We start from the raw sequence: 23,756 nt of genomic DNA on the forward strand, positions 1-23,756 counted from the left end.
CAGTCAGTAGCCTGATAAGAGGTTTAAGATATCAGAGGTGGGGCAAGTTTATGACAAGGTGCAAGAAGTGAACTACAGTTGAATGTAAGTGTGGGTCTCGGAATCAAAGAGCGAAGGAACGATAAGGCGAAGATAAATTATCCATATAGACATTATCAGCCAGGGGGACGCCTGGGTGACTCAGCGGTTAAGCATCTGCCTTTGGCCCAGGGTGTGATCCTGGAGTCCCGGGATTGAGTCCCACATCAGGCTCCCTGCATGGGGCCTGCTTCTCCTCTGCCTGTGTCTCTGCCTCTCTCTATGTGTCTCTCATAAATAAATAAATAAAATATTTTTAAAAAAACAAAAAGACATTATCAGCCAGGATTAATGATAGGATTGGAGACGGACACTGTGAACCAAATACCAAGCGAATGTGAGGAGGCAACCATGAGGTCATTTTCATCTACTGAGTATTTCTTCCAAAGTAATAAATTCATTACAGCTTTTTTTGTTTTTGTTTTTTAGTACAAAGTGGTTGTCCCCAAAATTGGAAACATACTTGATCTTTGTACAGCATTGTCTGCTTTGTCAGGAGTACCTGCAGATAAGGTAATGTGTTTCTGGGTTTGAAGTATATAAGTTGGAATTTAGTGTTTCAGTGATGTAAAACCAGCCTAATAGAAATATGTTTCCTTTTAGATGATAGTTACTGATATATACAATCATAGATTTCACAGAATATTCGCTATGGATGAAAACCTTAGTAGTATTATGGAACGGGACGATATTTATGTGTAAGTATAAAATTCATTGTGCAAAATATTACTTGGGAAAAAATTCAGAGGGAATAACATAAAAGTTTTCAGAGTTTTACAGTCAGTTTTGTCCTTACAGGTTTGAAATTAACATCAATAGGACAGAAGATACAGAACATGTGATTATTCCTGTTTGCCTAAGAGAAAAATTTAGACACTCAAGTTATACCCACCATACTGGTTCTTCACTTTTTGGCCAGCCTTTTCTTATGGCTGTACCACGAAATAATACTGAAGATAAGCTCTATAATCTCCTGCTTTTGAGAATGTGGTAAGTGTCACACAATTCTACATTAACAAAATGAGTGATAGAATAGTTAATAAAAGTAAATACATGGTGTACTATCTGAATATTTTGGTAAGCTTGTATTATTTCAACTTTGTTTAAACAGGTAGCAATTTTAAAAATCAAATTATAGTTTATTTCACTTTCTTGACCATGTAAAAACACATTACTGAGGTAATTGCAAACCCAGAAAGCATGAATTATTTTAGCTGTTTTAAACTAGAAGTTTACAGTTGGAAAAAATAGGAATTTCTCATGTATGCACTCTGAAATTTTAACAAATTTCGGATGCTTCATTTCTTTATACAGATTGTTAGTTCAAGAACTCCTGCTAATGGTTTTATTTAAAAGGATAAACTTTCGGGCAGCTCCCGTGGCGCAGCGGTTTGGTGCCACCTGCAGTCCAGGGTGTGATCCTGGAGACCGGGGATCCAGTCCCACGTCGGGCTCCTTGCATGGAGCCTGCTTCTCCCTCTGCCTGTGTCTCTGCCTCTCTCTCACTCTCTCTGTGTTAAATAAATAAATCTTTAAAAAAATAATAAAAATAAAAGGATAACCTTTCATGGTTGATAGTATTTTAAGGCAACCCCTTTTTGTCTTCCTAAAACCTTGATTTGAATTATAACATAACCAGACTGCCATTTGATCCCTTATATTTTATCTTTTGTAACTGGCATATTTAGTAATACCTATTTTAATCATTACAGTCCCATAATCCATATATAAAGATCACATTATACAGTTAAAAGTAATCTAAATGAGGGTATTTATATAATAATTCTAAGTCAAGAAATTATTTGCCACAAACTTATTTAACACAGAAAGGTGTTAAATACTTGGAAGTAACAAATTACCTTCTTTCTTTTTATAAAGACAACCAAAACAGAAATGATTAGTCACTTGCACTTATGGTTCTATATCCTAAGTTTGATTTATCCTTGAATCTACTAAGTGCCCATTGAAAATTTTTGTTTTACTGAAAGAATAGAAAACTTTAAGTTTTTACCTTCATAGAACTAAATTTGATTTCTGATTTTATTTAAGCCGATATGTCAAAATTTCTACTGAAGCTGAAGAAACTGAAGGATCCCTACACTGCTGTAAGGACCAAAATATTAATGGGAATGGCCCAAATGGCATACATGAAGAAGGCTCACCAAGTAAGAATTCCCTATTAAATTATAAAACCTTTCACCTGGATTGTTGCCTCAGAAAAAAAGATGGGAGTTAAGGAGCTAAAAAATCTCTTCAAGCCTGGGAGAAATAATGTTAATATTAATAACTTTTAAATGTAGCTCTGGGTTTATTTAAAGATTTCTAATATCTAAAATTAGGTGAAATGGAAACAGATGAGCCAGATGATGAATCCAGCCAGGATCAAGAACTTCCCTCCGAAAATGAAAACAGTCAGTCTGAGGATTCAGTTGGAGGAGATAATGATTCTGAAAATGGATTATGTACTGAGGAAACTTGCAAAGGTCAACTCACGGGACACAAAAAAAGATTGTTTACATTCCAGTTCAACAATTTAGGCAATACTGATATTAACTACATCAAAGATGATACCAGGCATATAAGATTTGATGAGAGGCAGCTTAGGCTAGATGGTAAGTGTGAAAACTGGCTTGAACACTGAACTTGAGCAAAGCATGTTGTATTTTTTTAGGTGAAAACTATGAAACAGTCATGAAAAAATAACATCACTTTTCTGTATAAAATCTATATTTATATCTTAAATGCAAAGCCTTAATTACAAGTATATTAAAATTTGTCACTGTTTATTAAATGGAAGTTAGACTTACGCTTAAGTTTTGTATGTTTTTTTTAACTCCTTAAATTTTTAATGGCTTGGAAACAGCAATTTACCCTGATCACCTAGGGCAAATAGAAGAGATTGTTTATTCTGGTATATATCTTAACATTAAAATATGCTCATTTTAATGAAGACATATTAAGTTTTAAAGAAAAAATATGTTTTCCATCTTAGAAAGATCATTTCTTGCTTTGGATTGGGATCCTGATTTGAAAAAAAGATATTTTGATGAAAATGCCGCAGAGGTAAGCCATCACTCATTCCATATCTTTCCCATGTTGATCACAATTTTATTATAATCTTTTGCTTCCACCAAATATGTTTATTTTGCTAATAGAAAAATGGTTATGTACTAGAAAAGGCTTATTGGTTTGCAGACATGCTTTCTCTTAACAGTTTTAATTATTATCCATATAGGTGTGTATATAGAAGTTTTTTAGAATTGTGGTGTAAATCTCAGCTGAAATAAGCTTTGTAATTCTTTTGAGAAAGTTTAGGAGTTTTTCATTACTATTCATAGTAAGATGGTATCACTAAAATGAGTTTTGTTTCATTTGTTCTCTTAACTCAAGAAATACTTCTCTTTAGGATTTTGAAAAACATGAAAGTGTGGAATATAAACCTCCTAAAAAACCCTTTGTGAAATTAAAAGATTGCATTGAACTTTTTACAACAAAAGAAAAGCTAGGTGCTGAAGATCCTTGGTAAGAGACAAAGTTAAAATATTGCTTCTAATTATTTTTTAAGGATTTGTACTGAGGTATATGATATATCAAGTTGCAAAAGCAATAACTAAATTCCCTTTGATATTTTAAATAAGCATTTCTTTAAATGAAAATAGTCCATTAAAAGTGATTTGAGGGACACCTGGGTGGCTCAGTGGTTGAGTGTCTGCCTTTGACTCAGGACATGATCCCGGGGTCCCAGGATTGAGTCCCATATCAGGTTCCCTGTAGGGAGCCTGTTTCTCCCTCTACCTATGTCTCTGCCTCTCTCTGTCTCTCATGATTTTGATAAATAAATAAATAAATAAATAAATAAATAAATAAATAAATAAATAAATAAATAAATAAATAGTGATTCAAATGCTTTAAAACTGTTGTTATAACATTAAGCTTTAATCTCATTACTATATTTTCTATAGTAGTATTTTACTGTGGATAATTTTAGTTACTTTTTCCCAAGAATTTTTTGCCGTGTAGCCATTTTGATAGAAATGGTTTTTAGGGAAATCATGGGTTTTGTGGTATTATTAATTCCATTAAAGCCCAGAAGTTCTGAGATTTGCTGATACTTATCTCTCAAAATAGTTTTGTATTCTTTTAGGTTACTAAAATGTAAATAGTCTTCATTTCTTTGAATACTTATTTACATGTTACTTTATAATATTAAATCTATTTGATTGAAGATAAAAATAATAAGGGAGTTCATTAGTCTGGTATGTATTAGGCATATATAATTGCCCACTGAATAAATGTAGAATTTGCCACGTATTTTTTTTTATCTATTATTTTCATTGCCCCTAGCAAGCTTTAAATATTTCTCTTTATTTTTAGGTATTGTCCAAATTGTAAAGAACATCAGCAAGCCACAAAGAAATTGGATTTATGGTCCCTGCCTCCAGTACTTGTGGTACATCTCAAGCGGTTTTCTTACAGTCGATACATGAGAGACAAATTGGATACCTTAGTTGATTTTCCCATCAAGTAAGTTTTAATTATGCCATATAAACATTGGACACCTGTAGATTTTTATAAAAATCAGGTAGCATTGGATCCAACTTCAATTTTTAAGTGTATTTGTGAGTAGTTCAGCAGTTGGTAAGGATCAGTAAGAATTTTTATTCCTTTTTAGATATTTTTCAGAGAACAAAGAGGAAATACACCTTCTTAAACAGTAGAATAAAAGTAATTCTGTGTTGCATTATCATATGGGTTCATTGGCGCTGTTTTTAAATCTAAGATACTCTATGGAATCGTAGTGGTTTTTTTTTTTCCCTAGGAATTATTTCATCAGTAATCATCAATTATTCTCAAGTATGCTTTTTTACAAAGGTGAAAGTAATATTAAACAGTAATGCAACTGCTGAAAAGGATGAACAAAGTAGTATACTCAATTATCCCTGATGTGTCATACTTCAGTTTATTGCATTATTCAGAGTATTATATCATTCTTGTAAAAAGTTTGGAGATAGCATCTTTGTAGTCCTTTTTTTTTTTTTTTCTTTTAAGCTTTCACTAAATTTAATTGAGAATTCGTAAGGACAAAAATGAAATTGTATATATTCTCGTTCACGTGATCCAGGAAGGACTTCACACAATACTTTACAGCAATAACTTGGTACTCTCCCATTTTACTAAAAGAACATTGATAGTATTCTTTTCTATATTTTATATTTGTGCACCAGGTGTTTGATACAGTTAATAACTAAACAACTGCCATAGGCAGGTGTGTGTGATTAGAAGGAAATAGATGGGGCAGCCAGGGTGGCTTAGCGGTTTAGCACCACCTTCAGCCCAGGGCCTGATCCTGGAGACCCAGGATTGAGTCCCATGTTGGGCTCCCTGCATGGGGCCTGCCTGTGTCTCTGCCCCTCACTCTCTGTCTCACTCTCTGTGTGTCTCTCACGAAAATAAATAAAACCTTTAAAAAAAAAAAAAAAAAAAAAGGAAATAGATATGATATTGCAAACATTCTTTGGATTGCTTATTCTGATTGGTGTTTTATAAAGTTAAGTTTAAAAACGTTTTGCAGGGGCACCTAGGTGGCTCAGTGGTTGAGCATCTGCCTTTGGCTCAGGGCATGATTCTGGGGTCCTGGGATCGAGTCCTGCATCAGGCTTCTTCCTCTGCCTATGTCTCTGCCTCTCTCTGTGTGTCTCTCATAAATAAATAGAGACTTTTTTTAAAAAAATCATTTTTTACCAGAAAAAAATGGTAATTTTCTCCTTAACAAAATTATGAGCCATCAAAATTTTCTCAAGAATATATAGCATTTTGACAATGTAAGTACAAGAAGAACCAGAAGTAATGGTAAGCTAGAAACTATGAGGGACATATTTGAAATTTAGAATCATTAACTGCTTTTTAGTGATAGAAGTCCAAAAAAACTGAATAATGATAAGCTATAAAATGGTCATGCTCCATTTTGATACATGACAGATTACACAACAGTTGATTGCGTTTTGAAGAGTGTTGCCCACTTGGGTATATAGATCATCGGAAACAGGAAAATGTAGAATAAATATTGGGGTTTAGATATATCTACATTATTATAAGATTTCTGTGGAAGTTTTTTTTTTACTATCACTTATCTTCCTTAATTATTTAATTCTAAAAATGACTTCAAAATTATGAAAAATGAAAAGAATCCCAATGGCAAGTGGTAATGATTATTGTACTATATACTATGAGAGTTAAATGTATTAGCATGAAAACATTAAGCTGAATAAACAGCCATCCGTAGAGAATTGTAAAATTCCCAACCCCTAAGAAAAGTTTTTGCTGCAATAGTCAAATCTCAGGTGTGTATGTTTGTGTTCGTGCATGTGTGTGTGTGTGTGAGAGAGAGAGAGAGAGAGAGAGAGAGATGTTTTACCATATTTGGCTCTTAGTGATTTCTTTAGTGAGAGAGCTATTTTTTTATATAAATGAGAGCCAAGCAACATTGACAGAAAGTAATAGAATTAATGACATTTAGGGAAAACATAAAACTAACTTGATCTCTTTGTTAAACAGTGACCTGGATATGTCGGAATTCTTAATTAATCCAAATGCAGGTCCTTGCCGCTATAATTTGATTGCTGTTTCCAACCACTATGGAGGAATGGGAGGAGGACACTGTAAGTTGCGTTTACCATTTTGCCAAAATTGTGATGTTTGATAACTGCAGACTTTTTTCCTTAAGATATTTTTTACTTAGAAAATATGGGGTGTCTGGCTGGTTCAATCAGTAGAGCATGTGACTCTTGATCTTGGGGTTGTGAGTTCAAGCCCCAAATTAGGTGTGGAGCCTACGAAGTAAACAAAGGGGAGAAAAGGAAAGGGAAAATGTGTAAATGTGTTTTACGTATTAGTAATGGTTCAGTAAATGTTGATTAATGAATGAATTACTTTTTGAACCTTTTTTTTTTTTTTTTAAACATCAGTAGAAGATTGAGTTAATCATGGTTCTCGGTTTTCATGTACAGGTCATCACTGGTCAGGACTCCTGTCCTTTTCCATTTTCCTTCTCTTCTCTTTCTAAAGTGCTTGTTGTATGTGTTGTTAGAAATCATGCATCAGGGATCCCTGGGTGGCGCAGTGGTTTGGCGCCTGCCTTTGGCCCAGGGCGCAATCCTGGAGACCCGGGATCGAATCCCACGTCGGGCTCCCGGTGCATGGAGCCTGCTTCTCCCTCTGCCTGTGTCTCTGCCTCTCTCTCTCTCTCTGTGTGACTATCATAAATAAATAAAAATTTATAAAAAAAAAAAAAAAGAAATCATGCATCATTAATTTTTACATAATTGGTGTACTGTGTTATAGATCTTACATATTTTTCTTAACACATAAGGCTTATCCATGTTACTTTATGGCCATTTAGTTCATTGCTTCTAACCACTCAGGATTTAAGTCTAACCATATTTTCTCTCTACTCACTGCATGGTGAACATCCAAATTGCCTTTAACTCTCTACCACCACAAGACCAATAAAATAAATATAAATTCCCCCTGTGGGGGAATTTCTTCGAGCAACATACCCAGAAGTGAGATTGCTGGTATTGCATTGTAGAGTATTTATGTACTCCCAGATGGCTCTCCAGGACAGTCATACCAGCCCACACTCTCCAATTGATTGGTTTTTCTGTTGAACTATCATTGCGCTCCTAGAATAAACCCTACTTACCTTTTAGGATTTTTTTTTAATCCCCAGTTGAATTTGCTGAACTAATTTTATTTAGTGTGAAAATGTCATTCATAAGTGAAATGGTCTTTTAATTTTTTTATGTGGTTCTTTCTTTGGAATCAAGATTACGCAGTCTACTCTAATAATAAACAGGCTGGAATACTTTACTCTTTTTCTATATCCTAAAGCAGGTAGTATAGTATAGGAATTAACTATTCATGAAAGTCTAGTAGAATTTTCCTGTAAAATTATCTGGGCTTCACACCCATACATTTTTCTATTTATGTCATGCTTATTGAAATCTTGTTCAGTCTTCTTTTTCCCAAGATGTAAGCATTATGGCATTTTCTATTTTTCTAAAAATGTATCTGTGTTTTCCAGTTTGAGAATACTTGCATATAATAATACTACTATGCTATATCTTTTTCCCTTTTTTGTTCCTCTATTTTCTTTTTAGTCCGTTTTCTGCAAGGTCTATCTTATTAATCTGCTCAGAGAATTAGCTTTCGATTACTAATCATGCTTTATTAAATTTTTTTTGTTACTATGTATGTATTCTCTCTCACTGATTTCTTCTCTTCCCTTTGTTATGTTTTTCTTCTTGTTACTTTGAGTTTGCTATGTTGCTCTGTTTTTAAGTTTTTGTTTGAGTGCTTTATTAGCTTTTGCTTTACATTTTTTCTCCTCAGTTGACGTCTATAATTAAAGCTATACATTTCCCTCCAAACACTACTTTATCTCTGTTCCATAAACTTTGAAATGTAGTATTTTCATCTACTTTTAATTCTATATATATTTTTAATTTCCTTTATGATTTTCTAATTTCTAATGTCCAGGGGCATCATACACTTTTCTAAACATACGTGTTTTTTTAAGCTCTCCTTTTGTCTTAATTTTAATTTTATTACACAACAGTTGGAGATATTTCCTATATTAATCCTTAGTTTATTAAAGCATCCATGTGCCCCAATACATGGTCTGTTTCTTAAATGTTTGTGTGCTTGAAAAACCTACATATTCCCCATCCAGACATAAAATTCTATATTTCTTATATTTGAAGCTTATCAGTTATATTTCAGATCATTAGTATCTCAGGTTATTTTTTATATTTTGTAATATTTCTGAGAATTTGTCATTCTTATTAAAATATTGATTTATGTATTTCTACTAACAATTTTATTAGTTGTTTTGCATTAGTAGTTGCATTTATGTTTAAAATGGGTAGCTCTTTCTCTATTGTTCCTTTTACTAGCATTTGATGTATTTTTTTCTCTCAATATCACTTGGTTTGCAAACTCTGGGTCCTTTTTGTTGGATTTATCTCTTATAAACCATTTTATTGCTAAATCTTGTCTTTTTATTCATTCTGAGAATGTTTCTTTTAATTTGTAGGTACAGTGCACTTCGGTTCAAATGACAACTTCCGCAATAGGCTCCACCCAGGAGAGCAATAATTTTGTTTTGGGAGGGGTAGAACAATTTAGAAGATACAGCCTCTAAAGTATCACTTTTTAGAAGCTATGACAGATAATTATTTTGTAGACATTTTGCAGCTTTGTTTCCCAGAGTTTATTGGATAGTTCAGACAAAGCATGGGATGTATAAAGGGGGAATTTCTAACTTTAAAAGATAAAGCAAATCTTTATAAATTGTACAAAGTTTTGTACAACTTTTGTACAAATTGTAAAAAGCACAAAACTTTTTCTCTTGCTCAGTACTTTTGTTAAAGACTGAAAAGGATTTTGGTGTAAAAACTACAAATTAATGAGATAGTATTATAGTAAAAGTATTTGTCATACAAAATTTAAATTTTGATTAAAATGTCAAACTCTGGAGTCAGAGACAGACCTGGGTTTAGATGCTAACCCAGCCACTTAACAGTTTCCTGTTAGATTAAACTACTTTTGATGCCTCACTTTCCCCATTTCTAAAATTAGAGGAATAATTCCTCTGTGAGATAATGCATATGAAGTACATAGCATTGATCCACAATAAGCACTGCATAAATATTAATTCCCATTTATTGTCATTAGTATTATTCTGTGAATTGAAAAATAATAAATCTGTTTGTCCTTGGGATGAAAAATCACAGATTTCAACTTATTTGAAAAGTACCTTAGGCATTTAGGTTGTAGGAAATATATTAAAGCCTTTAATCAATGGAATAAGTTGGATGTGTAATAGATAGGCCTGTGTAAATGATTTTCATGTAATTTTAATATGTATTCCTTATATAGATGATTGTAAAGTTTTGCGCGCCCCCCCCCCCCCCCGGAAACCATAGATCATTTCAATCACAGAAGTGATTATATTTTTTCTTTCATTAGATACTGCTTTCGCAAAAAACAAAGATGATGGAAAATGGTACTACTTTGATGACAGTAGTGTCTCAACTGCATCTGAAGACCAGATTGTGGTAAGTGTGTTTTTATTTCCTAAAAATCTCAGCCATCACTTTTTTAAAAGCTCCCCATGGAACACTGTAGTCTGTATTTTAGCAGTTTCTGATAGTGAAGAGACACTTTCTCTGATTTAAAGAAATGTGAAATTGTCCTGTAAGTGGAAATTTGTCTCCTAATTTGCCCACTAATAGAAGCATAAATTGCATCATGAAAATTTTTCTTGTAGTTTTCAACCTGAAAAATGGAGTTTTCTAATGAAAATAATAAAATTTTCCTTTGGAAAACAGGCTCAGACATTTTGGGACATTGACTACTTAAAATCAGAGTACTAAAATAGAAAAAAAAAAATTCTTTAAAGGTTTTTTGTTTTTGTTTTGTTTTATTTTTACCATACCTATGATTTTTAAAGTAAAGCCTTATCCTTTGTGACACTTAAACATTTAAGCTCAAAATTACACGATTAGATGAAACAAATTAGAAAAATTTTTAAAAATTAACCTTGAGTATCTGTTTGATATTTTCTGAATAGTAGAAAAATGAGGAAGTGACATCTATTTGTATTTATATCAATTTATCAGCCACAGCTGGAGGCAAACTATTGGCATTTGTTTTGCTTCCCAGCAGAGCATGGTTTTATTATCAAATATTGACTGGTGAAAGGATGACAAGTTTATTCTAAGAAGAAAGCTAAGACTTGGTTTGATAAGGGTTTTTCTCTATTAAAGTTTGCCTTTCTAAAATTTTACTGATCACAATAGTACAAATAATAAGAAATCTAATGTTTGCTCTTGTGAGCATGGAACTCATATTTCCATGTAGAGCTACATTTTCTTTTAGTGTGAGTAGCACTGACCTCTTCATTTCCCAGTTTAAATTTTACATTCTTTGAATACAGAGACTAGCTTTTTCTTTAGTTTGTTATGCCTTAAAAGTCTTCAATTTATATCATTAAATTTAATAAATTAATGAACTTCTGAGTCCAATTATTGATATAGTTTTAATCCACCATTGGGTGAACAGATATGAAATAATTTTAAGTTTTTTCTCTAAAGATAATTTATATGTTTATCTATGTGTGTATACTGTTGCTTATGTCCCTATAGCTGTAACACAAAGAGCCTTGAATGCTAATATTTTTAAGATACATAAATGCCTAATTAATTACATTTCCAGTTTATATTTAGACCTCTAATTTCAAGTCTCAACCATCGCTTTTCACTTAATTGTGTTCTCCTTTCTAAATCTCCCAACCAAAACATCCTGAAATTGTCTACATTCTCCTTCAATGTGTCTTTGACAGTCCTGCCCGAATCTTGCCTTCAAATAAACAATATATCTTGTTTATATACAATATATGTATTTGATGTTACCTTGCATCTTAACAGCCATCTCCACTGATTTAGGTTAGTTTAAGGAGATAGGACCAGTGTAGGGAAGTTTGCATGAGAAAGTGGTCTTTGATCTGAGTCTGCCACTAGAAATAGAAGTAAAGTTGTTCTAAGCAGAGAAAAGAGTACCTACAAAAGCAAGGAGGCATGAGGGAACATGATATTTAGGGGAGCAGCAAATAATTTGGTATTACTGAAAGGACATACTTGCTTTAAATATGGGGCAGAAATTAGACTAAAGCTAAACTTGGCAGTCAGATAAAAAAAGATGACGTACTTCACGGTTTAGAGCTTTCCTTAAAGACGAGAAGCATGAGTGATTGTTAAGTAATGGAGCATTATTAAATTTGGGAAGCTCTGAGAAAAGCAGAAAGACCATTACAACCTCCAGCAAAAAGAAGGCTGTCATTTCAGCAATACAGGCTTCTGAATTGAAAGTTGTGGTAGAGTAACTGTGGTAGTAATGTATAGACAAAGGGGGAAATGGATTTATAAGATATTTCCTGGATAGAATTAATAGAACTTGGTGAAGATTGGCTGTAAATGAAGATGTAGATGCACAGAGGGAGAAGTTGAAGATGACTGACTTCAGTGTTCGCCACAGTAGAAAATACAGGAGGAAAGTTTGCTGTTGAAATGTCAGCTACTTATGTGATAGCTCTAGAGAAATTTCTACTAGGTGGTGGGACTACCAGGACTGGAGTTCAGAAGTGAGAACTAGCTTAAGTTACAGATTTGCATTATTGCTCTTAAGTAGCAGTTGAAGCCATAGGTTTGAATGAGCCACCTAGTGAGAAGATACTGAGAGTGTTGGGCGGTGGACAGAACATGATTTTTTTTTTTTTTTAAGGTTAGGATTTAATGAGCCCACAAAAAAAGTCAGAAGCAACCATGGAGAGAAGATCTAAGGAAAAGTAGTGTCACAAAAGCAAAAAATTGTTTGTTGCAGGAAAGAGGACTAAAGCATTAAATGCTACAGAGAGTATGACTAAAAGAACTTTTAAAAGCACCCATTTGATTTGTTTATAGCAAGTTATTGCCCTTACTGAAAGCCATTTTTTTTAAGACATTATTTATTTATTCATGAGAGAGAAGCATAGACACAGGCAGAGGGAGAAGCAGGCTCCATGCAGGGAGCCCGATGTGGGATTCGATCCCTGGTCTCCAGGATCAGGCTCCAGGCTGAAGGTGGCGCTAAACCGCTAAGCCACCTGGGCTGCCCAGTGAAAGCCATTTCATTACAGTGACTGGGGCAAAAGATCATACTGAATCAAAGAGTATGCATGAGAGTGAAAATGAATATTCGATGACTCTCTGCCAGACTGGCACCTGGAGGAAGCAGTAGAATGGAAAGGGATTTAAGATGGAAACAACTTGAGTATTTGTTACGCTAAGAAGTGCAGTAGAGGAGGACTTAGTAAGGATACGCGGTGATGATGGATGGAGCAATATCCTTAAAACGGTAGGAAGAGCTGGACTCATAGCAAACTTCAAGTGAAGCCATTAGTAGTAGAAAGAAGCTTACCTTTTCCTTAGAGATGGGAGGGAAGAAGGCATAGAATTGTTTCATGTTAGAGTAGCTGGGTTAATCTGTGATATACTTGCATTTACTTATCTGTTCGATCAATGTAATAGAGAATAAAAATGTTAATTCTAGTGAGTATTCTTTCTTTATACATAGAAGTTGTCTTATATATAAACCAATTTTAGTAACTTCCATTTGACCCTTTGTGATTTTTAAATTTGATTTAGGCTCTGTCACCAAAGTCTTTTGGTTACCAGCTGAAACATTTATGGTATACTTAATGTGATCTTTGAGAATCATGACCATTTTAACATGCTTTGTTTTTTCAACAGTCCAAAGCAGCATATGTACTTTTCTACCAGAGACAAGACACTTTCAGTGGAACTGGCTTTTTTCCTCTTGACCGAGAAACTAAAGGTGCTTCAGCTGCCACAGGCATCCCATTAGAAAGTGATGAAGATAGCAATGATAATGACAATGATATAGAAAACGAAAACTGTATGCACACTAACTAATGAAAGTCCTAGAAGCCATAAAAGAGAGACTTTCCTGCTGGTGGTATCTGTTGAAATGATGAAGTTACCCACCACATTAAACAAAAGTCTGAGATGGGGAGTTTCAGATAACCGAATGTAAATCCTTTATCAGATTTTAACTTGTGCAGTACTTGAAGTGAAACACAATGAAAACTTTAACAGAAATTGTCTCTTAATACATTTACAGTCTTGTAATTACAAGCTAAATATATATAGGAAATCACAAATAAATCCCTTTTAAGTTTGCTGCTGTTTTGATGAATTATGTTTTCTTTAATTTTTTGGATGTGAGTTAATTGATGACAAATGTTAAATTTGTGGATGTTGGTCATTTATTTTGCTCTAATAATACTGCAAGAAAACTATGGCTGAACTTAGTTTTTGGATAATCTAGTTCATGTGCATTAGGCTGCCACATATATTACTACTATGATATTTAGCTGCGGTATCAATGTGGCATAAATACTGCAGTAGTATTCTTGGAAAACCAAATTTTCAAATCTATCCCTGGTAATCAATATGGGCCTATTAAAGAACCAAATCATGATATAAGAAACAATCTTGGAAAAGTTATTTTCTTTTGTAGTATCATTAAAAATCCAGATTATGTTCATCTTGCTGCTGTGGAAAACAGGTTCTAGATTTCACACTCCATCTAAAATCATTTTTCAGTTAAATGTAAGTATTTTTTACTGCTATTGGGATCTATTCCTTAGATATTCAAAAAAATTTTGACTTGCTTTAAAATGCATATCTTTAATCTGGTGTTGGTCCAAAATTAAAATTTTTGCTGTCTGTTTTTCTCTACCCCATTTTTTGGTAATTTGGCAACTTTTAGCTCTTCCAATTATTATAATATAAGGACAGACTTAATAGTATTCTGTATCCATAGTAATAATTACATCAAGCTTAGATGAGAAATTTTTTTAATATACTGGCCTTTAAATCATTAATGGACAATTGGCTTTAAAGGTAGGTCTGTTAACTTTCTTTGTGTGTTCCTGATGGAATTCACCATAGCCTTACAGCTTTTCTCAGAAGGTAACTTGTTAATTAAGAAAATTGGCATTTGCATGTTCTAGAGTCAGAACCTGTATAGTATATAAAGCATACAAACCTTGAATTTGATTTTAGTTCACCACATTCAAGGATCCAGGATGCCAAAAATATGTGTGAACATTTGAAACATTTTTCATTTGCTGCTTTTTCCCTTTGATCTAGTTGAAAGAATGTATTGTCAATTGGCATACAATACTGCCTTTAATAGAAAATCTAAATGCTGGGGCACATTTCACATATCGACTACCTGAGAAATTGCTTTGTGTCCCACTGTTATTAAAGCAAAAAGTATAATGTTCTTCACTTGAACTAATCAAATACAATAGATTATAAATTGTGTATTGTAAATAAAAGTTCACTCTGTGAGTGCACATTTTGGTAAATTATTTATTTATGTTAGCATTTAAAAGTTAAAAAAAAATGCATTTGACCAGGATAAATGAGGTATGTTGATCATGGCTTTGCTTTATACCTTGATATTAAAGCTGGTTTTTCATCCTGGTATTTTAAAAGCTGCTTTGGGTTTTTGTTTTTTTTTTTTTTCTTTTTTTTCTTTTCTTTTCTTTTCTTTTCTTTTCTTTTCTTTTCTTTCTTTTTTCTTTTCTTTTCTTTCTTTCTTTTTTCTTTCTTTTCTTCTTTTTTTTTTTAATGTAAACTAACCTCCTGCATGACAGAGGTTAAAATTTTGTCTGCACTTGAGTTCACTTGAGTTTACATTTGAAATGTGCATGTTTATTTATACAGATTTCAATAAAGCTATTTAAGGCCTTTTTTAGTCTTTTATTTCTTACTCTGAATCTTTTGATAAAAATCCCCCATTTTATGGGTAGGTGACTATATAATAGACATTTTAGTTAGTGTATAATTAAAAATAGAAAGGAAAGCATGTCAAAGTAAAGCAAATCCTATTAAGGATATGTTTCAAAGTTGATTTTTTAATCTAAATATTCATTAAACATTTGTGCACCTACTAATCACTGTTCTGTAGCTTTAAGATATAGCAGTAAAGAAGCATCCCTCCACTCACAGAGCTTGCAGTCTTTCTGCTGTCTACCAACTAATAGGCTTTCCATTTTTCTGAGGTTTAAAGAAAAACCAAAATTAACTTTTTCCAGCCCTGGATTATAGTCTCCACCTCAGTTGTCCATAGAGACCATTTACTTTTAATGCCTGTGATTAACTTTTATTCCCACTAAAAGAAGTGTTCTAAAATAGAAAATGTTGTTAATAATGTTGAATTTGTCAATGTCAGCTGCAAAAAAAAAAAACAAAAAAAAAACTAAAAAATAGTGTAACAAACTAATCCGTACTCTAATGACAAGTAGATATTCATAGGTAATAAGGGTAGTGTAGCCAGTCTAGCATTCTGTTAGCTTTTCTACTTAGTAGTCATATGACTTTGAATTTAATCTCCCCTCATATGTTTCTTCACCTGTAAAATTACAACACTAATAGTATTATTGAGCACTTACCATGAACCAGATATAGTGTGTTAATGTGTTATCTCATTTAATCCCACAATAGCGATGAGTTAGAGACATTCATCAAGCTTGTTTTTAATTTGAGAAACCAAGGTACAAAACAGTTAAGTAATATCCCCAAGGTCACATAATTACTATGTGGTGGAGCCAGTATTCTATCCTTAGTTCTGTATACTGCATCCCACTTGGTTATAGTGTCTGCCTCACAGAATTGTTGAGATCTCAAACGAGATCATGTATTTTATGGGAAGGTATTTTATAAACTATATGGTATACTCAATACTGATTTTAAATTTAATACAATATTTTTTTCTTTGTTTATCTAACTCAAGTATGCCCTTTTTTACATTTTACCAAATGCAACTCTCATTTTCAGGGCTTTTTTTCTTCACCTACAATTTAGTTTTAATTAATCTCTGTGCAAAAGCTATAGCTTAATACTTTGTTTAAAGATCTTGCTTTCTCTTATAGTCTGTTCTTCTAGCAGTCCTATATTTATCCTTGCTTTCCTGGCAACTCGTTATAAAGCCACACAAACCATTGATTTGGGCATGAAGAAAATCAGTAATGATTGATTGGTTCTGTATAAGGACAGCACTTTCTCATCAACTAATCTCATTGAGATGAGGACATTTTATAAGAAATAAGCCAGGAGACTAAGAAAAGATGAGGTGAGTCTCTTTCATTGGCTTACCAAAGGGGCGGGGGATGGGGCGTATGCAAGGTTGGAACCTTCCACCTCAGAGAGGAATCGACACTATCACTGGTACATGGTGAACGTGAAAAGTGGGCCAACTTTTAGTTGCTTTTTTATGCTTATGTTCTTTTTTAAGATTTATTTTAGAGAGAAAGTGGGACGGGGGGAGGCAGAGGGAGAGAGAATCCCAAAGCAAACACCCTGCTGAGCTCAGATCCCAGCATTGGGTTCCATCTCACGACCCTGAGATCATGACGTGAGCCAAAATCAAGAGTCATCTGCTCTCAACTGACCGAGCCACCCAGGCACCCTTAGGTTTATGTTCTTTGCAAACAGTGCATTTCATTACTGCCTGCTTCCCACCCTCCCTTCTGTTTGTGGAATATTGATTAGCACATTCTCTTTAATTTAGTTTTTAATATAAAAATGTGGAAATTTTTTTAATATTAGGGCAAAGAATCAGAAATTTCTAAAAATCTCGGAAGAGAAGGAAAAGAAAATAATTTCATTTCTGGACCAAAGAAGAGCAGAAATCTTTCTTTGTATTTTTACCCTATGATAAAATAAGATACCGTTTTTCTTTGAAACCACGTCTCTTGAGAATATAATGACATTGATAATTCCCAAATAATTCCTTTAGTGGCACTTCAAAGTACCCAAAGATAGAAGGAAAGGAGAGTATATGGGTATCCTTGCTGACTTAGATATTAAGTTGCAAAGCTATACTATATTGTTTTGTTACCAGATTTTTACAATGAGAAATATGTAATTTTCTTATAAGCATTTTAGGTTGTGAAACATTTCAGTCAGATATGTATATTTTTCATATGTTTAATTCATATTTACATTATACTAAGCAAAAAAACTTCCAAATAGCTCAGACAACAAAACTTTCATTTAAAAAGTATATTCAGATTTTTATAAGCTACATAAAGTAGGTTTTTAAATATCGGAATTGGGAAGTTAATTTTACATGGTAAAATTCAAACATTGATCAAGACTTATTTGCAGTAATGATGGGGTAAAGAGTTTTTTAATGGGTAACAAAACAGACAGTACAAAAATTATTTTTTGGCAAATATATGCATTGGGAAACATACTCCACATCATACCATAGTCTAATTAAATCCCAACACTGCCTTTTGAGAGCCTGGAAATTGCTAGGGTAATGAAGGGAAAAGACTCCAGCTATTATGGGAATCTAGAAAGTGGATAAACCATTTAAGAAAATCAAGAGTTGACATATTTTGGACCAGAGTCTCAGAGGAGAAGGAGAAAATCAATCAAGTAGATTTTGATGTCTTTTTTTTTTTTTTAAGTGTGATTATAAAAAAAGCAGAAACAAAAAAATCAAAAAAGTGTGATTATACAAAGTAGGTAAAAATATAGCTATCTCTTTGGTAATTGTTCTTTTAAATGGAAATGCTGTAAAATAAATATTTTCAATATCTTCCAATATGCACAAAACCAAACATTTTAAATGTTTAAACTGTCTTGGTAATTAACTATGTTCTGCCGTATAAAATCGTGGTTGATGGCGCTCATTTTGCTCAAAATTTCCTCGTGTAGCTTGTAGCTTGTTCTATAGAGTTTGGTGAAACAAAAATAGTTTCATTTGTTGTGACCCTTGAGTCCATTGCTAGCTGGAGTTAAATCTACATACATAAAAGTAAAACAATAAATATGGAACCATCCTGAGAGTCTTTTCCCATAATGTGTATTCTTACCTTCTAACCTTGAATTCTCCCTATAAGCAATTGAAAGTATTTCATTTTCTTTATAATAAAAACTATCTTCCATTATATGAACTGGTGAATTATCAAGTGTCCTGAAACAAATAAGAATTTAGAATTGCCCTCAATTGAGAAAAACAAAAAGATAAATACAGAGAAACTATAGTACATTTTCTTTAGCTTGAGAAAGGATCCCTGTAAAACTTAAATATTGAACCACTTTAGTAAGATAAACTCTTCAGTTTAAAGAACTCAGAATTACATTCAATTTTGGGCCGTTTAGCCTATGTAGGAGTTGAGGTAATAATGCAAATTCAAACAGTAAACATCAGTAGTTACAGACACTCGGTAGTATATTTGTTGGGAGACAAATATATTTCCCAACAGCTAGTTCTAAAGTCATTAACTTCTGATTTTCAGTTTTCTTAACCATAAAATTCCAGTTTCTTGTAAGGAGGTAATGGACATGTAGGTATGAACTTTAAGGTTTTGCAAAATAAGAATATTCTCTACTATGGGCAACTAAACTAAAATCGTGTATCATTGGTCATAAAAGACTTTTTGAGGGGAAGGCTCACATTCAGCTTTTGAAATTATTGAAGTATGTGTTTTTAGCAAAAGAATAACCAGTAAGATGGGCCAAATTAAAATTTGGGTTTTTAAATTTGTTTAAAATCTTTCTCCTGGGGACACCTGGGTGGCTCAGTAGTTGAGTGTCTGTCTTCGGCTCAGGGTGTGATTCCCCGGGGTTCTGGGATTGAGTCCTGCATCAAGCTCCCCACGGGGAGCCTGCCTCTCCCTCTATGTCTCTGCCCCTCTCTCTCTCTCTCTCTCTCTCTCTCTCCCTGTCTTTCATGAATAAATAAATCCTTTCAATCAATCAATCTTTCTCCTACCTCCTATAAAAGAGAAGTATTAGTGTGACGGTAAACTTGAAAATTAAAATTTCAACAGGGATACTAGAATCCAGTTATATACTAACAAATAGGATTTTTAAAGCTATTTGTGAATATAACTTCATAGCTTGTATATTAAATTTTTATTATTTTAGAGGGGTGGAGGAGCGGAAGGAGAGAGAATCTTAAACAGGTTCCAGGCCCAGGGCAGAGCCCAACACACACGGCTCAATCTCACAGCCCTGAGATCATGACCTGAGCAGAAATTGAGAGTCAGATGTTTAACTGACAGAGCTACCCGGGCACCCTATATAGCTTTTACATTTAGAACTTTTTCTCTGCCTTAGGCAGACATGGATTATTTTGGGTTTTGCCCCTAATTTCATTAATCATTGTCTATAATCATTTGAGTAAAGGGTAATAGTTAAGATTCCAGAGGTTATGGCTTTTATTATGTTTGGATATGTTTAGTAACAATATTTGAGTTTAAGCAATGTTAAGTAACTCTGCATGTCCTGGCCAACTAAAACGTAGCGTTCCATTTTGGGAAATAAAAATGAATAATCACATCCACTCAACAGGATTTTATGTCTCCTGCCACTTAAAAAAAAAGGCAGCTTCTATTCCTCTCTCCAACTCAAATTTCTCTGTTAAGCCCTCCATGAAGAAGAGTGGTGTGGAGCATAGACTCAGGAGTTAAACCACTTTTATTCTGGGCCTACCACTTTCTTGCAAGTCATGTCACTTCTCTGACTCACACTTCCTTAGTTTATAAACTAGAACAGCTCTAGAATTTCCATCTAGGAGAGTTTGAGGTCTATTAGAAGGAAGCATGAAACTTAAAACCCCCTATGTGCTTAGCAAACACAAAGTTTTCCACAGAATGCACAGTTTACTTGTCTTTGGAGGGCTAGTAGTAATTATTTATGAGGAGACTGAAGCCCCCAAACACCTGAGCCATCCACTCCTGGCACTGTATTACCTACCTTTCAGAACTGAGATTTAAATTACCTTGATCTTTATAAAGAATGCAGCAGTATTATTACTAATAAAGTACCCTCATGTGGGAATAATTGTTCTTTACCATTCATTCTCAAGACCACTAGCTTATTTTAGCAAGAAAGCAAAGAGGGTAACAGTTGGTACATGCAAAATTGGTGCTCGAGGGAAAAGTTTGAGAATTTGGCCCTTACTTAACCCCTCACCTTCCTGCAAACATGTACAATTTGACAACTCTGGGCTTTCCCACATACTATTCTAGTTTGCATGGCTTGCCTTCTACCTGGCAAATTCCTATACACATTCTTCAAGACTTATCCCAGCATGCACTTGCTTGGTCTTCCTGATACATCAGTTGCTCCCTTGAGCTATAATTCACATAATTTTCTTACCCCATCAGACTGAATTATCTGATGGATAATTGTTCAGTGTTCCGAAATGTGGTAATTATTAAATGAAGAAATGTGCTCAGTATCTAAAACATCTCTGAATTGTGATTTTGTTTTATCCCTGACATATTACCAAGTACATATTTTTTAAAATCTTTCAATTTGCCTTATGAATATATAATAAAAATAGATTAAAATTAAAATACAGTGACAGTCTAAATTCAGTATCATTTAAGAAATTTGGAATATTCAAAATTAAATGTAAAGAATAACTATAGTGTTTTGTTTTTTAAGATTTTATTTATTTATGAGAAACAGAGAGAGGCAGAGACACAGGCAGAGGGAGGAGCAGGCTCCCTGTGAGGAGCCCGATGCGGGACTCGATCCCAGGACTCCAAGATCACACCCTGAGCCGAAGGCAGATGCTCAACCGTTGAGCCACCCAGGTGAATAACTATATTTATATTTTTTAAAGATATTTTTATTGGATCACCTGGGTGGCTTAGTGGGTTAAGCAGCTGACTGTCTCAGTTCAGGTCTTGATTTCACAGTCATGAGTTCAGGCCCTGCGTTGGGAGCTCCATGTGTGGAGCCTGCTTAACATACATACATATATTTTTATTGTAAAGAATTATGTCTTCCAACCCAAATCTTACTTGGTTTCCATGGCAAAATAAAGCATACTGGGACTAGGCTACTAGTCTCCTTTTGCCCATTATCACATCTGAAGTCTTTCCCTTAAGATTGTCCATTTTACTTGAAAAGACTCCAAGGTTTTCCAGAAGAATGAACTACCAAAAGTAAGATCTAGACTCCTTTTGCCTTTTCATTGACTGAAAGTGTAGTCAACAAGTCTGTCTTCCTCTATCCTCTTAGAAGATAGAGTTCTTAAATGCTAACGAGTATTTCCCTAGTACTTGCTTCCAGACAACCTGAGAAGTGGTACTGTGTGTGTTTTTTAAAGATTTTATTCATGAGGGAGAGAGGCAGAGACATAGGCAGAGGGAGAAGCAGACTCTGAGGAGAACTCAATACGGGACTCGATCCCGGGTGAACCTAGGATCACGCCCTGAGTCAAAGGCAGATGCTCAACCACTGAGCCAGCCAGGTGCTCCAAGTGGTACTGTGTTGAAACAAACATCCATTGAGACCCCATCTCCATTAGAGTGCACAATTTGTATAGCATGAATCAGCCTGAGTAGTTACTGCTATCACTATATAGTAGCCCCTGATCACCCACCACCGCCGAAGCACACTGAGATAGTAAAAATATTGACTATTTGGTTGGAATATACAAGAATAGGTGTGCAGATTACTAATTTGGGAAGTGAGATAGTCCATAGTGTTCAGACTTGAATTCGCATTTTTAAAAGACTTTTAAGGCAAAAAGAGTCTTCTTGATGGCCATTGTCAAGACTCCGTTTTCCAACAGTGAGTTTAATTTTGAAAACAGAAGAACCAAATAATGAGAAAGGAGAAGATTGTCAAGTTTGGTTGGAAAGAAGAGGTTTTATGTGATTTTTTTCCTATGGGTAAAAAACTAAAAATATTTTCATAGAAAGGTTCCCCCAAATTCCCTTTAAATAACTAGGTAAACTTAAAACATCCTGCGTCGGGATCCCTGGGTGGCGCAGCGGTTTAGCGCCTGCCTTTGGCCCAGGGCGCGATCCTGGAGACCCGGGATCGAGTCCCACGTCAGGCTCCCGGTGCATGGAGCCTGCTTCTCCCTCTGCCTGTGTCTCTGCGCCTCTCTCTCTCTCTCTGTGTGTGTGTAACTATCATAAATAAATAAAAATTAAAAAAAAAAAAAAAAAAAAAAACATCCTGCGTCTTCCTGTGAAAGACAAGTAAAAGATGAGCTGTTTAATGGTAACAGTTGTAGTTTGTGTAAACAAAATAACCCAAATAGAATTACTTGTATACATAATTTATTAACAAGACCTTCAAACCCTAAATAACTAGAACCAGAAGGAAAATTAAATTGCTTTACCTATTCGGAATATGCTTTTCGGAGCACACGACAAACAATCTAACTGATACATGTTCTAGCAATAAGTAATACAGAAATGTCTGTTATTTTAATATGAGGCTCTCAAGGAAATGAAAGATGCTAATACTAAACTGGAACTGTGACCTAGTCATCCTTTTGTAACTCTTGTCTGTTTCTACAACTACATTGGATCTCCAAGGGCATGGTTTATCTGTCTAGACTCGGATCCTTGCTCATATTCTGCAGTTTTGGTTTGGTTTGTCAAAATGTGATGCTGGGATTTATCCCTAAAACTCTAGGTTACTGTTTCATATTCTGTCTTTGTAGGTTTTCTCTTCTTGGACGTCTTTGGTCTGCCCTCTTCTAAAGCTGCCCATAATGCATAAGAAAACTATATTGACTGTATTACCTATAACTAAATTGTTAACTTCAGGGATGAGAGAGATCTTTCTACAGTAAATCATTTGTGGCTGTATTTCCACAACAGTCACGTTGTTGTTAATGTAATTTCAAATACAGAAAAAACAAGTTCTTGGAAAATATCAGGATCGAAATTATTCCATGAAAATTATTCCAAGAAAACCATATGCATACCCTTAATAGCCAAACTGATAAAATTCCAAGTTTGTTTGTTTATTTTATTTTATTTTATTTTATTTTATTTTATTTTATTTTATTTATTTATTTATTTATTTATTTATTTATTTATTTATTTATTTATTTGAGACACAGGCAGAGGGAGAAGCAGGCTCCCTCACCGCGAGGGAGCCCAATGTGGGACTCAATCCTGGATCACGACCTGAGCCCAAGGCCGATGCACAAAAATAAATTCTTAAAAGCAATCCTCGGGGGGAAAATCACATTATTAGGAAATGATTGAC

General features: G+C 34.1%; 1 protein-coding gene across 14 annotated transcripts in view; it reads left to right on the forward strand.

Annotated features, from left to right (window-relative positions):
- The window catches only part of USP15 (ubiquitin specific peptidase 15), a 124,525-nt gene extending 109,064 nt beyond the window's left edge, over positions 1–15,461 (forward strand). For 8 of the 14 annotated variants that reach the window (XM_038549867.1, XM_038549865.1, XM_038549863.1 and 5 more), the window contains 11 exons: positions 508–591; positions 682–776; positions 877–1,068; positions 2,128–2,243; positions 2,418–2,690; positions 3,071–3,141; positions 3,485–3,600; positions 4,453–4,602; positions 6,634–6,737; positions 10,108–10,196; positions 13,428–14,187. In XM_038549867.1, the coding sequence (XP_038405795.1) occupies positions 508–591; positions 682–776; positions 877–1,068; positions 2,128–2,243; positions 2,418–2,690; positions 3,071–3,141; positions 3,485–3,600; positions 4,453–4,602; positions 6,634–6,737; positions 10,108–10,196; positions 13,428–13,610 (1,473 nt within the window). In that variant the 3' untranslated portion in view covers positions 13,611–14,187. Of the gene's footprint in view, positions 1–507; positions 592–681; positions 777–876; positions 1,069–2,127; positions 2,244–2,417; positions 2,691–3,070; positions 3,142–3,468; positions 3,601–4,452; positions 4,603–6,633; positions 6,738–10,107; positions 10,197–13,427 lie in introns of those variants that run through there. The other 6 variants (XM_038549857.1, XM_038549858.1, XM_038549860.1 and 3 more) reach the window with 4 other exon arrangements.
- The last annotated feature ends 8,295 nt before the right edge of the window (positions 15,462–23,756 follow it).

The sequence above is a fragment of the Canis lupus genome, chromosome 10 (genome assembly GCF_011100685.1).
Source record: "Canis lupus familiaris isolate Mischka breed German Shepherd chromosome 10, alternate assembly UU_Cfam_GSD_1.0, whole genome shotgun sequence".
NCBI lineage: Eukaryota > Metazoa > Chordata > Mammalia > Carnivora > Canidae > Canis > Canis lupus.